Genomic DNA, 14,541 nt, shown 5'->3' with positions numbered 1-14,541 from the left:
TTATTTATGTGTTACATTGCGCCTCCGAGCGCACGCGTTCGGTGTGGACACTGTATAAGGTAAGACAGATTTACAGCTCCCTTAAAACATGTATTACCATTAATGTTTACTCATTACTATTACTGTTATTTAATATTAAATGATAGGGATTAACCAATGTTTGAAAATAGTTAATCTAAGTAAAAGATTTTTCTCCCCGAGTACTCTGTGCTACTTTAAAATTGTTATGTACAAAATGGATATTATTCCACACAAACTTTGCGTTTGTGACCACGTCTTTGTGTGAGGAAATGACACTTATGTACACGTTTTCTCTTTTAAAATAGGTACATTTCTAAATATCACTGTCCTGCTCACAAAAACCACGTTTTAGGGGAAGAGCCTTTTTCTGTACTCTTGAGGCATCAGCAGCCACGCAATATCACTTACTGCACAGGGACAAACAAATAAATATACTGAATGATATTACGTCTTCATTCTAACATATTTACACTTGCCCCCTCAGTACGGGGGTTGAGTAGTGACGTTACGTCAATTACGCTTAATTGGTGCGCATCTGCTCATAGTTACAGGTAGGATAAGTTCATTTATTATTCGTTTACTTTAATTTATTTACCGCTTTTGCTCACGGGAGATTTTTGAACAAAAATGTCGGAACATGATCGTCATCGCTCTTAATTACTTATACACGCGTGCATTTCTCCTCTTCCTTGGTTCTTTCGCTAAAATCACGTAGATAGAAAACTATGATTTAAAAACTTAGTAAATATAAAAATAATAATGTGTGTAAGTCGATGTGTGCGTGTGAGTCCATATATGCGTGTGCGTGGTGTGTGTGTGTCGATGTGTGTGTGTGTCGATGTGTGTGTGTGTGTGAGTTAATGTGTGTCTGACAGTCTCTGTGTTTGTGTTTGTCCGTGTGTGTGTGTGTCGATGTGTGTGTGTAAGTCGATGTATGGGTAAGTCGATGTGTGTGTGTCAGTCGCTGTGTGTGCGTGTGTAAGTCGATGTGTGTGAGTCTATGTATGTGTAAGTCAATGTGTGTGTAAGTCGATGTGTGTGTGTGTAAGCCGATGTGTGTGTGTGTAAGTCGATGTGTGTGTGTAAGTCGATGTGTGTGTAAGTCGATGTGTGTGTGTAAGTCGATGTGCGTGTGTGTAAGTCGATGTGTGTGTGTAAGTCGATGTGTGTGTGAGTCGATGTGCAAGTCCATGTGTGTGTGTCTGTGTAAGTCCATGTGTGTGTGTCAGTGTGTGTGTGTGAGTCGCTGTGTGTAAGTCGATATGTCTGTGTGTAAGTCGATGTGCGTGGCTTCTCTGTGCATGTGTGAGTCGATATGTGTGTGTCAGTCGATGTGTGTGTGTGTGAGTCGCTGTGTGTGTACGTCAATGTGTGTAAGTCGATGTGTGTGTGAGTCGATGTGTGTTTGAGTCCATTTGTGTGTGTGTAAGTCGATGTGTTTGTGGGTCGATGTCTGTGTGTGTGTAAGTCGATGTGTCTGTGTCTTTTTTGCCCGGGCAACACTGGGTACTTCCCGCTAGTTGACCTATAAAACATGGCTCACGGTCCCTTTAAAGCAACATGTTTTTGCAACCTCAGTTTTGCAAAACATCAACACCATTTCAAAAAACATTTAGTCCAATATCAAATGGCATCGGCTCAAAAATTTTAGACATCCATTCTCAGAAATGCAAAATGAGCGCAGCCAAAATAAGGCTCTAATAACCATCTCCATCGCACAAAGTCAGCTGCAAATAGACGTGTCTAGATTCACGCTATAAAGACTATAATTCATACTCGGCTTTCAGTATCTTGCTCACGACTGCATGAATATGTGAATAAGTACATCTGGAGGCACAGCTGCACGTTCACCTCGCAAATCGTTGATATTCATGGCACAAGAAGCTACGTGCACTATATCCTCAGATGATAGTAAACATCTGCTGAAAACCAAATGTGATTCGATGTATTTTGATGTGACACAATTAAAAGTAACATTCCCAAGTGCCGAAAGAAGACAGTTTTTCATCAGCGCATACTACCCATATTATTCAGAAACGTGGTCGTTAATAAATAAATAAACTGACAAATATGCAAAGAAGCATGGAAAGATGCAAGCTTGGAATTACATTAAGAGAGGAGGACCACATGAATTAGAGAACACACGCAGGTGAATGACAAATCACCAACTATTGAGAAAAGTAAATGGGATTAGGCAGGACACATCACTCGAAGGGATGACGGATGCTCAAGAATGATAGCAGGGCAGCAGTCAAAGATTGGTACGCGTCCGAGAGGATGACCCCAAGGAGATGGAGTGATGAAATCAGTTCAAGTGCAGTTGCTGGATGGATTGTTGCACCGCAGAATTGTCAGAGGTGGCAGCGACTTGGAGGAGGGTTCATCCAGCTGTGGATTGATCACGGCTGATTATGAAATGAAACGTTTAGGGGGTTGAGGCCTTCTCCGCAGATAACCACTCGTTTATTTTATAAAGTTGAGCTCAGCAAACACACTGATGCAAAAGTACAAGTTGCAAAGAATATTTGAAAGTTGAAAATGTAAACCACGCAGAGTGAAGCTTAATATTTTATATTTGTGACCACATTCACCCACCCGGATTATATATTTTTAATAAGCCCTTTTTGTCTCCGAAAGCTTGGAAGACTACATGTTTCCACTGAATTAGATGCCTTTTCAAAGTCTAGAAAAGCTGGGCATATCGTATTTGACATTTATTTGCTTTCCCTAATATATGATTGATAGTACTGAATGTATGTGGACAATGGTAGAGAAACCTTTTTTGAAACCGGATTGCTCCAGTGGTTGGTTGGTCTCGAAAGTGACCATTATTCGGTTCTCTATCATTTCCATGAACACTTGACATCCATGTGATGAGACCCGAATGGGCCTGTAATTCCTCAAATCCATTTTGAATATAATAGTGCTTTGAGGTACACCATCTTTCATTTATGTACACAAACATTCAATAAATAGGTCTATAAATGTGACAACGGCTGGTCTCCCATTTCTTTGATGACAGATGACACCAAGACTACGTAAGGAAATTAACAGGATACAAATCGTAAGTGGAGACCGACAGTGACAGCTGAAGGTATTATAGGAAAATTGCATGGAGAAATAAAAGTATGAAGATAAATGCCAGAAGTATTATCCCTGTCAAGTTAGCTGATAGTAATTATAACCAATTAAAATGAAGGGAAAATTTGAAAAACGTAAAACTGAAGGCTTAAAATCGCGTAAAACAAAAGTCACGTTACAGGGGTCGGCAACCCGCGGCTCTGGAGCTGTATGCGGCTCTTTGAGGACCGTTTAGTGACGTTATTTGTTAAGGACCACCGTCCCATATTCACGTGCAATTGCGGCTCTTGAAATACTGGGTGTTGTACCGATTTCGAAAAAAAAAATGGCTCTTCTTGTTATTTTGGTTGCCGATCCCTGGTCATATACAACACGTTCCCTGAACAAAATAGTGATTAGAGGAGAACAACATGCTGATAAACACATCATGTGTTACTAGATGTACCGTGATATGTAACACAGATTTCATCATTATCAGCAGCTCTGATCTCTCCACCGCCAGATGGAGGCCTCCCCCTGCCATATCCACCCCTCATTGTCTTGCGATGGCACAATCCATCTCGCTCTTGCGTACGAGCTGATCTCATTGCTCCATATTCATGGTGGTCGCCCTCGCAGGCGTCTTCTCTCTTTTGGTTGCCGCGGTGGTGAGATCTTATCTCCCTCTCCCGGTACGCAGGAGGTCGTGGGTTCGTGCGATTTCTCCCCGTGGTGGTCGTGTGGTTTTTTTCTCCGGGTCCTCCGCTTTATCCCTCCACATTTTAGAAACATGCGTTTAGATTATCTGGCTGTTGTTAAATTCCCGCATATTACAAGCCACTTCGTTGAGCTATGATGTGTGACCAGGTCGCCTTTGAAAAATATCTTACAGCTCTCAGTGGGCTTTACCTGGCAAAATAAAATAATTTAGTTTATTTTGTCAACAATCTCACGTCTTCTCGCGATGTGTCCTGCCAAAGCCCACTTGTTTTTCTAAACGCAACATGATGTTTTCCGATATGCATTTGCTCTTGGATCTATATGTTCCGATGTCGTGCAATGTAATTCTCAGCTTGTATCTCTACAAGGTCCATGTCATAGAAGACAATATTGGAGTGATTACAACTTTGCTCTGTGGCGCACAAATGCAAGTTTAAAAAAAACACTCCAACCTATTCCTGCTCACCTCTTCATGTCATATTTGTCTTAGAATCTACTGTGTCTGAGCGGTGTCCATACAAATATAATTTTCTTTTGTTCAGCGAACCTGTCGGATAAAACTTTTGTTCTGCTCATTCAACTTCAACTTGCCAAGGTCTTCAACAACATCCTGCAGTCCATTCATTTTGGTCGCGACAATATTCTGAAGATGGTTGAGACCTTCTCCATTATGCCAAAGCCTTTATTTCACCAATACAACATTTTCAGAAAACATATTTTAATGTTACTATGAATAGCCTTGGTGGGAACATTACTTTCTTTGCCTCCTGGCTCATCTGATTTGTGTTTTGTTACTTTCTACATGCAATCTCACCCGCCGGTCCATCATTACAAAGGACAGAGATTTAGTGCCTCAACGTAAGCCTTGCACGAGGTCAGTGTGACATGCGATGGAATCCCATTGCAATAACTTATCGACTGCACCACATACATGAGAATATAGCAGAATACAAAACGGAAAAATATGTATTTTAGGGCCTGTAATCCATGCACAAGTATTGTTATTTCTGAAGTTAATTCGTAAATTATACTTCGCTCGTTAGTTTAAAATGATTAATTCCACAACGCAAGTAGAAATTGCGTATAATATATTGTTATGTATTCTTGCAAACTCACATAGAAAAACATTTACAGCAAGTGTCCTAAACAGAGGCCATGCACTTGGCTAAAAACAAATAACCTCCATAAAGCTCGGTATTAAATTACTGGTTTAACAACTGAAAAATGATAAATCATTGTTTTCCAATTTACTCTTTATACAGGTTTTAAAATTACTCTTTCGAGCTGGCTGACTAAAGCAAGGAGTCCATAACAAGTAATTGTTCGCATACCCAATCCATTCATTTTCATGGCAAGTACTTATCTGAGTAAGACCAGCATCTACTTACTCAACACTTATGGTCATTATATTTCAAGTTCAGCACACCATATCGTTAATATAGGGCAGTATTAAAACATATCACCATTTGAACTACAAAATTAACTTTCTTTTTTTAACAAATTCACTCGACATTATCTTTGATATAAAAAAAACACTGCCTATACAGCTTATGAATAAACACCGGCGTGTAACAATTACTTCTGGTATATTAAAAAAAAGGTCAGGTTATTAAATTATGTCCAACAGAGCATATACATTTACGGTGCGGGGCTGGGGCCATTAATAACTTAGTCAACAGCCATGTCCACGGTGGCATGCTGGGTATATCTGTAAACCGAGCAATCGCCCAGCCATGCAAATTACACCGCTATTATTAGGCGTTGGAACTGCTCGGTCTTTAAAAAAAAAATGTTTTCCAGCTGTGAGCTTGAACAATTGTGTCTAAAATAAGATTAGCTCTTGACGAGACGTAACGGCAGTTTTTTTGAGCTGTCTTCGTTAGAACACCCCGAGTGGAATAACGTGGCCGAGCGGGCACACCTCAACAATGAAGAGGAGCGCCGTGATGGAAATTACATTACAATGCATTACAAGTTTACACGTTATCCAACTTAAAAGAGTTTAATGATGAATGTGTGACCTTACCAGGAACCAATTTAAAGAAGAGGCTAATCACAATTTAAAGGTTACGCACGTTTAAATCTTAAACCAAGTAAGTAGTGTAAATGTAAAATAAAATAAATAACATTGATAGTCATCAATGTGCCATCACTTGTGCTAAAATTTGTTTAAAGTTAATCGAACAAATATTTCTACCGCATGCTTTTCATTTTATGCTCTCATTTCCATAATCCATTACAACAGTGACATTTAAACAATCTCGTGACTATTTATCTATGAAAACGAGAAAAGCAAATACAGTCGCCACGTCCCATCTCGCGGTAACCGCTTTGCAGCAATCTCCCACTCACGCGTCACCATGTCAATTTATTACTTTTTATTCACCGTATTTTCATTTTTATAATTTTATTGTTATTCTTGTTGGTTCTTTCGGTAAAGTCACGTAGAAGGGCTGCTTGCGTTGTGGTCGAAACGTCGTGAGAATTATTTTATTATGTTTTATTTTTATTATTTTATTACTTCCCTTCTACGTGACTTTACCGAAAGAACCAAGAAGATGAATCCCTGCAGTCACGAAAGCTTTTAATCGAAATGTATTGTTATTATTTTTTTCCATCTACGTGACTTTACCGAAAGAACCATGGAACATGTAAATTCACTCACCACCGAGCATTTGACCAATAGTTTTTTGGGGGGAATTTGTTAAACATTCTTGATTTGAAGCCTTCGTGACTGCAAGAATTCATACTCTTTGGTTCTTTCGGTAAAGTCACGTAGATAGAAAAATAAATAATAGATCACGACGTTTCGATCGCAACACAAGCAATCATCTTCAGGTGAAACAATACAGCAGGCGGACTGCTGAGGCAGAAAGAAATGTAGCGTGAGAGCTCCTGCAGTCAAAGGTTATAAAGGTTTGAGGTGGGTAAAACCCAAGGGTAAGTGGGCGGAGCTAGAGATGGAATTTGCAAGTAAATGTAGATCGCAGAGCTAGGCATACCTCGGCTAATCGACGGATTGCTTTAAACTTCCACATGATAAGCCACTTTGGTGAGCTATTATTTGTGGCCACTTCGCTTCTGAAAAAGCGCGATGTCACTCAGCGAGCTCTACCTGGTAAAATAAAAAAAAGTTTAGTTTTAGTTTGGCTCTTGTTGTGGAGGTTCACAGTTCGAATCCAGCAGCTGCCCCGATTAATACTGCGGGTGTATTAACCTTCAAAATTCTACACGCCGTTTGATTCACAGCGAATGTTACAGGTCCCGTGATGTTGTAAGAGCAGGAAATTCAACGTGCTGGTGGTCCAAATTTGCCAAATTTAACAAATTACCCCACAAATGATTCAATTTTAACATACTGTACGTAGCAATCATCACCCCCTACTGTGAAAACTTGACAGAACCCTCCTGAACAAGAGTCATGGAGGCTTAAGTTTAGTAGTAATAATAGCAATATACGATATGTCGAAGCGTGACCCATAAGTGAGTGCAGAGTAATAACGTAAGCGGCCTGGCGGCTTAGTGGTTAAAGCCTGGTTGGGGGTTGACTCAGCCTAAAAATTAGTGTGTGAGGGGGTCAATATGAATAGACTTGCCCTTGCCATATGAAAGTGGAATTTCTTTCACAGGCTGAGGGGCTGTAAATGAGGTAGGGATGAGCACCATCTCAATGCTCGTTTGAGCTATAAAAAAAACAACCCCACCGTGAATCATTGTCATTGTCAAACTCTTCGTTACGCGTTTCTGGCTTGCATGCATTGTTGGGGCTTTCACCATTTCCCGCTTGCATTTTTTAAACAATGACACATTACACTCCGTTAATATCCCAATTGTTTGGAGGATTTGTTTTTCTCGACTAAATTTGTCAAAACAAAAAATCTCATGGAAAATTAAAAACGTCTTATGAGTTTGGTTAATTATAATACAATTTTACTTTCAATGTAACGACTGCTTCTTTAATCTAGAAAGCATCATAATGAGTGTCAGCAGTTTTTTTCCGGAGGATGTCGTGCTGGGATGTTGAGCAAATTCCATATTGCATACTCCGTGGTTTATCTCATCCATGCCAATACAGAAAATTGTGAGTGCACTATTAAAATGAACGCGAGAATCCACAAATATGCCTTCATGTGATGCGTTTTAAGCTGTCTAATTTGGTGTGTCTATCGATTAAAACTCACGATTCCTAATCGAACCTTGAATGGCGATTTCGCTCTTGGAATCGAATACGCTTCCAATCGAGATTGTGCGATCAGCGGAAAATATATTTTAGTACTTAAGTTAAATCTAGTTTTCATAAGTGCTCACGACATACTCTGTTCTAATGTACATGGTGGCACCATGGTCGCAAGATGTGAACTACCTCGCCTGGTATACAGGAGGTTGTGGGTTCGATCCCGACACCTGTATATATGGAGTTTGCGTGTTCTCCCCGAAGTCGGGTGGATTTATCTCCGACTTTTCCAGTTTTTTCCCCTCCACATTTGAAATCAACGTGCGTTTTGAGTATTTGGCTGCTATACATTTCCACGTGATAGCGACTTTGTTGAGCTATCATTTGTGGCCAGGTCGCTTCTGAAAAAGACCTATTATAGCTCAGTGGGCCTTATCTGGTAAAATCAAAAAAATAGTTTTGTTTATATGATCGCAGCGTGTTGGTCACCATCATGAATAATCGTGGAATCTTGGGGGTTCTGTGAACCCTGGCGTGAGGTAATAAAGGGGGGCCCATAGGGCTCGGCCAGCCGAGTGCAACGGATTACATCGGCCACACCTTACACTCGCAATTCTGGTCAATACTACCACGGGGACTACCACCACCACTGCTGCAGCTGATCATGATGATTGATGATCATGCTATTTGCAGCTATTCGAGTTGCTGCTGATGATGATAATTATGATAGTTGATGATTGTCATCATTGTCAAGCTGTTGTTGCAACATGATGAAGTCGTCGCGAGTACTAAATTCATCCTACACTATATCGATTAATGGATGAATGCAGATAATAGAATCCACCAAGAGCGACTCTCACATCAACCCGGATAAGAGGGGTCCAAATGTATACGGTGACTGCACATAGTGCAGTGACTGCACCCGCATCCATTGCCTTTTATCTCTGTAATCTAAATATGAAACGATATGAAAGCAAACTGAATATCTACTTGACGTTGCCTATTTGATGAGAGTTACAATTTATTCAACGGACGTTGCACGTGGGAGAAAATGGAAGTGCTCAAAAACGAGAGTTTAACCATCATTCCAAAAACCCACACGGATCAGAAAACTAGCTTGATTGTGTGGAACCAATGCTGCAGAATGTACGTGCTGCCACAAGGCCGATCCGATGGGATGTGTAAAATAAAATGTGTGAAGGGCCAAATATGTGAAGGACTGCGTATTCATGTCTGCCGATTTATTGTATTACTTCACGTAGATCTGCAAACATTGCATCGGGTGGATCACATTAATAGCAGTAATGGATAGTAAGCCACAATTTCTGGTCAGTTTAACCCACCGCACGCGGCGTGGCTTCATCTGAAAAACAGCGGTGGGCTCGCCCTGCAAACGGCCCACAACCCGGACATGATGATGGACGGCAGAAGTTGCGTGCTCGTGTCAACAAGTTGTTATTGTGGTGGTGGTGGGGAGCAGGCGACGACATGAGGGCCTCGAGGCGTGGTCAGCGCCGGTCTCGCAACCCACTGACTTGCTTACTGGCCGTGCGACCCCGGACACGGTGAAAGTGGGCCAATCACCACCATCCGTGGTCAGTTGCCAAGCCCCGAAATCTGCACGGACTGGACCAGCCCTGTGGACAGTCCGGCGGGGGCATGCGGATCCTCCGCCCGGGTCTTCGCGTCTGAGCGCACGTTTTAAATATGTTCAAACAAGTGAAGAGATTACTCTTTGGTTCTTTCGGTAAAGTCACGTAGAAAGAAAATAAATTAAATAATAGAATACGACGGTTTCGATTGCAACACAAGCAGTCGTCATCGGGTAGAACTAAATTTGAGAGAGACAAAACACAGACACGAGGACACACAGACAGACACACAAGCAGAGAGAGAGACAACACAGAGACACACAGAGAGACACAACATAGACACACAGACAGACACACAAGCAGAGAGAGACAACACAGAGACAGAGAGAGACACACAACAGACACACACAGACAGACACAGATGCAGAGAGAGAGACAACACAGAGACACACAGAGAGAGACACACAACATAGACACACAGACAGACACACAAGCAGAGAGAGACAACACAGAGACACAGTTCTACCTGATGACGATTGCTTGTGTTGCAATCGAAGAGTCGTATTCTATTATTTAATTTATTTTCTTTCTACGTGACTTTACCGAAAGAACCAAAGAGTAATTCCTGCAGTCACGAAAGCTACAAATCAAGTAAATAGATGTCGGTGTTTTTTTAAAGACCCCCCCCCCCCTTCCTTATAGCCTGTAAAAGAGTGTTGGGGCAAGTGCTGTTAGCGAGCACCTATGAAGAGCCAGAACAGCACGCGGGGGGGTGGGTGGCCAGCACCACGCCCAGACGCCTTTGTCTCCCCAGTGGCGATCTTTAAACACCGCACCAGGCACTCATTTTGTAGCCGAGTTGACCTAAACACAGTCCACCCCCGGTCCCACATCTTCATTGTGGAAAGTCCCTGTCTCTACGCACGCTGTAAATGTGTATTTAATTTGGAAACGTATGCGTGTGTGTGTGTGCTTACATGGCAGACGCAATGAATTCCTGGAAATGTGTGTTCCATCCCTTGTAATGTTTTGATATTAGTCATACAGCGGCGGATCCTTGTAAAACCGACACGTGATTAAGGGGAAGCTTTTGTCTCCGTATCCCTAATTCCCCTTTCATCGGGAACCCCCCTAAAAACGGACAGAGTTTTGCTATCGCTACGACAAAAGCATTGTGTGCAGAAGAATTTAACGATTTCCCCCACCCCTCCAACCAGCCGTAAGTTATGAGTAGAGTAGACCCGTGATGTCCAACAGGAGGGCAAGATCTATCCCGCCACCTGAAGAGACGCAACCTGCAATAACAAAAAAAGTGTCGTGCACAGGTGGGTAATGGGCGTCATTTTCTCAACCCCTGGACGCAGGCATTAGGCGTTGCCCGTAATGAGCCTCGCCGGAATTCTGTGCGTTGCAGCAAATGGTGGGTGCGTCACAAACGGTGACCTGGGCCTCCCCCGAGGTCAACCCAGCCTGAAGTACAGCGGTGTCAACATCATCATCATCGCTGGGAAGACGGGTGGTGGATAAACTGAGATGGTGCGCGTTGGTGACTCGAACCCTCTGCTCATGCACTGTGCCCAGTCTTCATAGGCGCTCGCAAACAGCACTTGTCCCAACTGTGTATACACCACGGGTTTAAATCTCAAGACGGAATCTTTGTGGGTGTTTATACATACTGTGTGCAGTGTGCAAACATGACCAGTTAAGCTTTACGGACTGTAGGGGAAAGTGCTGTCAGTGGGTTTCTATTATGGCTGGCATGGCACACATTTGTGTGATAAAGCCAACACCACCATGCCTGGCTCCCATTGTCTCCCAGTAACAATCCTAACGTAGAACCAGGTAACCAATTGAATACAGAGTTTACCCAGGGGTAGGGCCATATCACTCGCCCCTGACGTGTACCAACCAGGAGTCAAACTTAGCACAACGTGATTAAATTGACCTTATTTACATCCAATTCATATACACGGCCACATATAAACACACGTATCAACAACAACAACACGCATGCAATTCATTTCTTTCCTCCTCTTTGAGAAGAGATGACACAGCGACTCATTTGCCACTGCCGGTCATACAGGAGGCGGCCCCACAAGTATCCTGGAAACGTGTCCGGGTTTCGTTCGCTTGGCAACGTCACTGAAAGAATACGGCTGAGGTCTTAAGCAAATGTGACCGTCACACCAACCAAAGTCATTGCCGTGGTGCGTGCGTTTATACATTTCAAGCCTACCCCAACCCACTCCCCCTTATTTTTGTAACAAGTACAACAGGGCTGGTGTACGTCTTCAAGGGCAGGGTGGCACAACAGCCTCTATTTTCAAACACCTTCGAGTTCACAGTTTACTTTGCTTAACCAGGTGAGAAGCTCAAGAGATCGGGACGAGGATAGTCTCATTTTTCTGCCATGAGGCGGTGATGATTGCTATGGGTGCTTCCCGATTGAGTAATTTGCGGTTGTAATTTTCTAATTTGGCAAATTTGACCCCTGACGCTGGCGCACACAGAGGCCCCCACTCTTTGGAATGACGTCGGGGGGATCTTTAAACGTGCGCTGTTTAAGCAGGCGGCGTGTATTATTATAGCATTACACCTGCAGCATTCATCACAGCGGCGATTGGATTTGAACCGTGAAGCGTCTGCGAATGCGCCACCACGCTAGGCCATGTCAATGTTGCCAGCTGGAGCTTCCAAGTCATCGCGCCACCTCCTGCAACCCGTTGCTCCTGACCCCTACACCTTCATTACACACATTCACAACAAGTCAAGGGTAGGAAGTGACTTTGAGATCAACCGTGGAAGGGAATTTATATACGATGTGAGAACTGCCGCTAAAGATGCGCAATCTAGAGAACAGAATAAAACAGCAGGGCATCGCGAGGCATAACAAATAATTTAATAGGATGATAAAACAATGTTCTGCACATATACAGAAAGGTAAAAAATTAGGCTCTAAAATGTTTTCCAGTAGAGCCTTGCTTGGCACATTTGGCCAGTTCTCGTTTCATTGTTTTGGATATAACACAAAAAGTAACTTGAGTACGCGGAAACAAACAAGAGGCAAGTGTGGAGAACAAAAACACAATTCAATAACCTTCCGTGTACTACCTTCTACAATCACCGTTTTGGACTGCGGGCAGGTGGCTCACTCCCATGATCTCAGTGCGATCCACTTACCCTTTCTCCAGCATGCTGGATCACATGTGAACAAAACTTTATTCAAAAGTGAATTGTTCAGGAGCAATGAATTGTTAATTATTGCCCATTTCATACTGTACAAAAGGTATGGAACCATTCTCCCCGGTCGATTCGGGATCACGACGCCATTCAAGAATCAATAATTTTACCAATACGGTAAACGGTAGCTGCAGGGGTAACGCGAACCCATTAAATACAACAGCGGAAACAGAGTGCTACATGGCAGGATCGTAAGAGATTGCAATGACTTGTGGAGGCCAGCAGTTGATTGGCCGATCATGATGATGACACAAAACGAAAGATATTGATTTTGACACACGTTTTGGCGCGTGTATCGTGCACTTAAAAATCGATATTAATGGATTCATCAATGCATCATTCCACCATTACTCTTCAACCCATCCATGGGTGTGTGTACAATTTCCATTATAAAAACGGGACAACTTAGATGACCTAATCAGGGCCGTTTCAATGGCACAAATATCACGCGGATATAATTGTGTTTACTGCGTGGAGCTCTGCGCAAGCTCCAACACAATAAAAAGCTCCCATTTTGAAAGGTGGTTTACTACGTTTTATCCCCACAACATCTTTATATTTAAGTCAATAAAAACTTCTCGTACAATAACCACAAGCACCCACCATGTTCCAGCAACACTGAGCATGGTGTCCCACGCTGCTGCCGCCTTGGCTTACAACTGGGTCAGCATCGCCCTCATCAGCGTCCCACAAACAAGTCTAGACAGATTAATCTAAAAGCCGTGTTCCATATGAAATCACAACAAAAAACGCCTGTCATTTAACCAGCAAAACAACATCATCCGAGACGACGGATTTACTAATAGTGCGACTTAATTAAGGCAATGGGGTGCAGCGGTAGAATAACGGCGCCCTATGAACCCGGCGACCTGAATTTAATTCACACTCATGACTGACATCAGCGGTGAATGATATCTGAACTGAACCAGTTCCTCTTCCACGTCCATACTGGCCACGATGGTTTACTTTAGTCAAACAATCCCAATGACCAACAGGGCATGGGCGAGGCCTTTATCCATCAGTAGATTGACAAAGGGTTGTGAATTTTTATAGTTACAATGAAGTCAATACACAGACAACAACACGAGTCTGGTGGTGTGGAAAAACGCTTCGTGACAGTTGCATTAGCTACAAAATATCGAAGTCACGAACAAATACTGTGTGACTTATAATTATTCATACGTGATCGAAAATTTACGGTCACTGTGAGAAAGGTATAAAAAACTAAACTATTGTGCATGACTTTGTTGCTGGGAATAAAAGGAGAATATATTTAGATGGGAAAGGAAAATTTTACTTTCTCCAGGCCCATACATCAACCTGCTTTCTGCGCTCTGGCAAAACTGCGCCCAGGTTGCATTTTTTTTCCACAGCTACAAATTAATGGGATCATAAATACGGGGTACCGGTAGGAGGCATGGGATAAAGCGCCATTGCACCACGTGCTGGCTTTGTTGCTATGCCCATTTGAATACGCATTGTATACTTGACCGGGCGGGAGAGAACAAATATGAAACACAAGCCTTACTGGCAAAGTTCTTGAGTTTATACAAAACGTGAGAGAGAATAAAGGGCGGTCTGATCCGCCCGGGTTTTGTTTTGGAAATTGAACCCATGTCAGATGGTATCTGCCCGACACACAATGCACGTGTGATGAAAATGTGCCAAACGTAAGTCGCCTCTTTCAATGAAGCACTGGTGATGGGCGGGGCTGGCTTTTGTTAATGGGAGCAT

General features: G+C 42.6%; 1 protein-coding gene across 2 annotated transcripts in view; it reads right to left on the bottom strand.

The window, feature by feature from the left end:
* The window catches only part of MARCHF5 (membrane associated ring-CH-type finger 5), a 187,117-nt gene that overhangs the window by 144,931 nt on the left and 27,645 nt on the right, over positions 1–14,541 (bottom strand). Inside the window, exon 2 of one of the 2 annotated variants that reach the window (XM_078593207.1) lies at positions 10,773–10,862. The exons of the other annotated variant lie outside the window; for it this stretch is intronic. Within the exon in view, the coding sequence (XP_078449333.1) occupies positions 10,773–10,862 (90 nt within the window). The remainder of the gene's footprint in view (positions 1–10,772; positions 10,863–14,541) is intronic. 2 annotated transcript variants of the gene reach the window in all.

Source organism: Lampetra planeri, chromosome 4 (genome assembly GCF_965212315.1).
Source record: "Lampetra planeri chromosome 4, kcLamPlan1.2.h2, whole genome shotgun sequence".
Lineage (NCBI taxonomy): Eukaryota > Metazoa > Chordata > Hyperoartia > Petromyzontiformes > Petromyzontidae > Lampetra > Lampetra planeri.
The sequence above is the reverse complement of the archived record's forward strand: the minus strand, read 5'-3'. Positions and strand labels throughout refer to the sequence as shown.